We start from the raw sequence: 2,887 nt of genomic DNA, 5'->3' as shown, positions 1-2,887 counted from the left end.
GGAACTCTCTAAATTCTTTGTCTAGCAATTAGCGTGCAGAAATCTCCTTGGACAGGAGAGAGAAGCAGTGCCCAGAAAGAGATTGGCACTTAAATAGTGCTGCCTCTGGTGGTGAAGGGATATGCTTATATTTCTCACAAGATTCTTTCCCCCTCCAGTCTAGAGCCTCGTAAACACTGGAGCCGTCTACACATTGTTGTGAAGCCAACTCCACAGTCCTGGACGAAGCACAATGGGTGGGTGTGGGCTGTGAGCGAGTTCCTCGTCTCCAGTCCTTCCTGTTAATGTTCACCAGCGTTTTGGGATCTGAGTTCCTGAAACTTTCTAACGGGGGGGTAGGGAAACGTTACGTTTCTTCCCTGTAGCGACTTTGTTTCTTTTTCTCCTGCTCTAAGCAGGGTGTTTGACCTGGTCGACTGTGTTCCCTGTACCTCTCGCACCAGCTGTGTCCCCGACCCCAGAATAAATCAGGGCTGCGAGAGGCCTGGCATAGCTCCGGACACATTTCCTGTAGGGGCCTAAGGAAGGCTGTTTGCAGCCAGGGCGGCGGTGGGGATTCTTGGCCGTTGATGGGGCGGGGAAGTGGGGGAGAGCCAGCTGTAGGGGGCGGTGACCACGCTCTTGGGACAGCTCCGCGCCCTCGGGCGGGACAGATCCAAGTTGGGAACAGCTGTGGGCGCAGGGCCTTCAAGATGAGGCCGGCACTAGCTCTGTGCCTCCTCTGGCAGGCGTTCTGGCCTCGACCTGGCCGGAGCGAGCACCCCACCGCAGACCGCGCGGGCTGCTCGGCCTCGGGGGCCTGCTACAGCCTGCACCACGCTACCATCAAGAGGCTGGCGGCCGAGGAGGCCTGCAGTCTGCGCGGCGGGGCGCTCAGCACGGTGAGCGGGGGCGCAGAGCTCCGGGCGGTGCTTGCGCTCCTGCGGGCAGGCCCGGGGCCCGGAGGGGGCTCCAAAGACCTTCTGTTCTGGGTGGCGCTGGAACGCGGGCGATCGCACTGCACTCTGGAGAAAGAGCCGTTGCGGGGTTTCTCCTGGCTCTCCCCCGACGTCAGCGTGTCCGAAAGCGAGACGCTGCAGTGGGTGGAGGAGCCTCAACGCTCCTGCACTTCTCGGAGTTGCGCAGGACTCCAGGCCACCCGGGGGGTTGAGCCCGCAGGCTGGAAGGAGATGCGATGCCATGCGCGCGCCAATGGCTACTTGTGCAAATACCAGTTTGAGGGCTTGTGCCCGGCGCCGCGCCCTGGGGCCGCCTCTAACTTGAGCTACCGTGCGCCCTTCCAGCTGTACAGCGCGGCTCTGGACTTCAGTCCCCCAGGGACCAAGGTGAGTGCGCTCTGCCCTGGGCAGCTCTCCATCACAGCCACCTGCATCGTGGACGAGGTCGGCGCGCGCTGGGACGGGATACCCTCCGGGGCTGTGCTCTGTCCCTGCCCCGGGAGGTACCTCCGTGCTGGCAAATGCGCAGAGCACTCTAACTGTGTAGATGACTTGGGAGGCTTTGCCTGCGAATGCGCGGCGGGCTTCGTGCTGGGGAAAGACGGACAGTCTTGTGTAATCAGTGGGGAAGGACAGCCGGTCTCTGAGGGGACCGAGGTGCCCACCAGGTCAGCCACTGCAGCCAGCCCCGATCAGAAGAGAACGTGGACACCCAGGGTACCTGAAAAGCCAAGGGAGGTACCACATGTCCTTGGACAAGGCAGTTCAGCAACATCTATTGCCGAGATTCCTCAGTGGGGAGCACAGAGCACGATGTCCACTCTTCAGATGTCCTCTCAAGCTAATTCAAAGGCCGCCATCACCTCTTCAGGAAGCGTGACTCCCAAGTTTAATTCCACGTCTTCCCCTGCCATTCCCCAGGCTTTCAACTCCTCCTCCACCGTGGTCTTCATACTTGTGAGCATAGCGGTCATAGTGTTGGTTATCTTGACTGTGACAGTGCTGGGTCTTTTCAAACTCTGCTTCCACAAAAGCTCTTCTTCCCAGTCAAGAAAGGAGCCTTTGGCCCAGCCAGGCATGGAGAGTGGTACCGAGGCCGCTGCTCTGCGCTCCAGTTCTGTACATTGCACAGACAATGGGGTGAAGGTAGGGGACTGTGGTCTGCGGGACAGAGCGGAGGGCGCCTCACTGACAGGGTCCTCTCTTGGGTCAGGTGACACATAGGGAAAAGGCACTCCCTCTGAGCAGAGTTTTTCATTGTCAATGAAAGGGGAAAGAAAATGAACTTATTTAGGGACTGACTATTCCTATAGAAAATTCTCTTCCCCCAAATTCTCTCTACTCTACTGAGGAGATAAATCTGAACTGGACGCTGGATCCCTGAAGAAGACAGAGGTGATTGAAATGGAAGTGGCTTATGGTGGTAGTGGGGGCTGGGATCCTACTGTGGAGAGGTTTTCCCTTGTGTTTATTCTGGGGGATTTGGAGAAGGGCTTGAATTTGTTAAGACATTGGAAGCAAATAGAAAACAACACAATTAAAAAAATTTTTTTAAACCAAAATGGAAAGGAAACTTACTGTCTGCATTGTTCAGCCTGGACATATAATGGTTTGAAATTCCCAGGCAAAAAATAAAGGATTGTTGATAACCCACACTCAAATATCATTGGTTTCCTGGAGGAGTAATTATTTAGGAAAAACAGCATAGGGGCATGCTGGGAATAGCAATAAGAGCATCCTGCTTTCAGATTGAAGGGGAAATCTTCAAGTCCTTGTAATGAGGAGTAGATCTTTAACAACTAGCAACTTTTTTTCTTGGTTCTTTTATACTTTGCTTTCAAAGTCACTGCTACTATGTGCTCTGCTATAAATCCAAACTGTAGTGTTGCCAGAGTAGCTGGCTCTAGAAGGAAATTATAGTTGACCACCAATTCAAGTGTTTACTGTGT

General features: G+C 54.8%; 1 protein-coding gene across 1 annotated transcript; it reads left to right on the top strand.

Annotated features, from left to right (window-relative positions):
• The first annotated feature begins 299 nt into the window (after nucleotides 1–299).
• On the top strand, nucleotides 300–2,591 carry CLEC14A (C-type lectin domain containing 14A). The gene has a single exon (XM_042943021.1). The coding sequence runs from the start codon at nucleotides 570–572 to the stop codon at nucleotides 2,160–2,162; it is 1,593 nt and encodes a 530-aa protein (XP_042798955.1). The 5' UTR covers nucleotides 300–569; the 3' UTR covers nucleotides 2,163–2,591.
• Nucleotides 2,592–2,887: the final 296 nt, after the last annotated feature.

The sequence above is a fragment of the Panthera leo genome, chromosome B3, assembly GCF_018350215.1.
Source record: "Panthera leo isolate Ple1 chromosome B3, P.leo_Ple1_pat1.1, whole genome shotgun sequence".
Taxonomy (NCBI): Eukaryota; Metazoa; Chordata; class Mammalia; order Carnivora; family Felidae; genus Panthera; species Panthera leo.
Note: the sequence above shows the minus strand (reverse complement) of the source record. Positions and strands in the feature narration are given on the sequence as shown.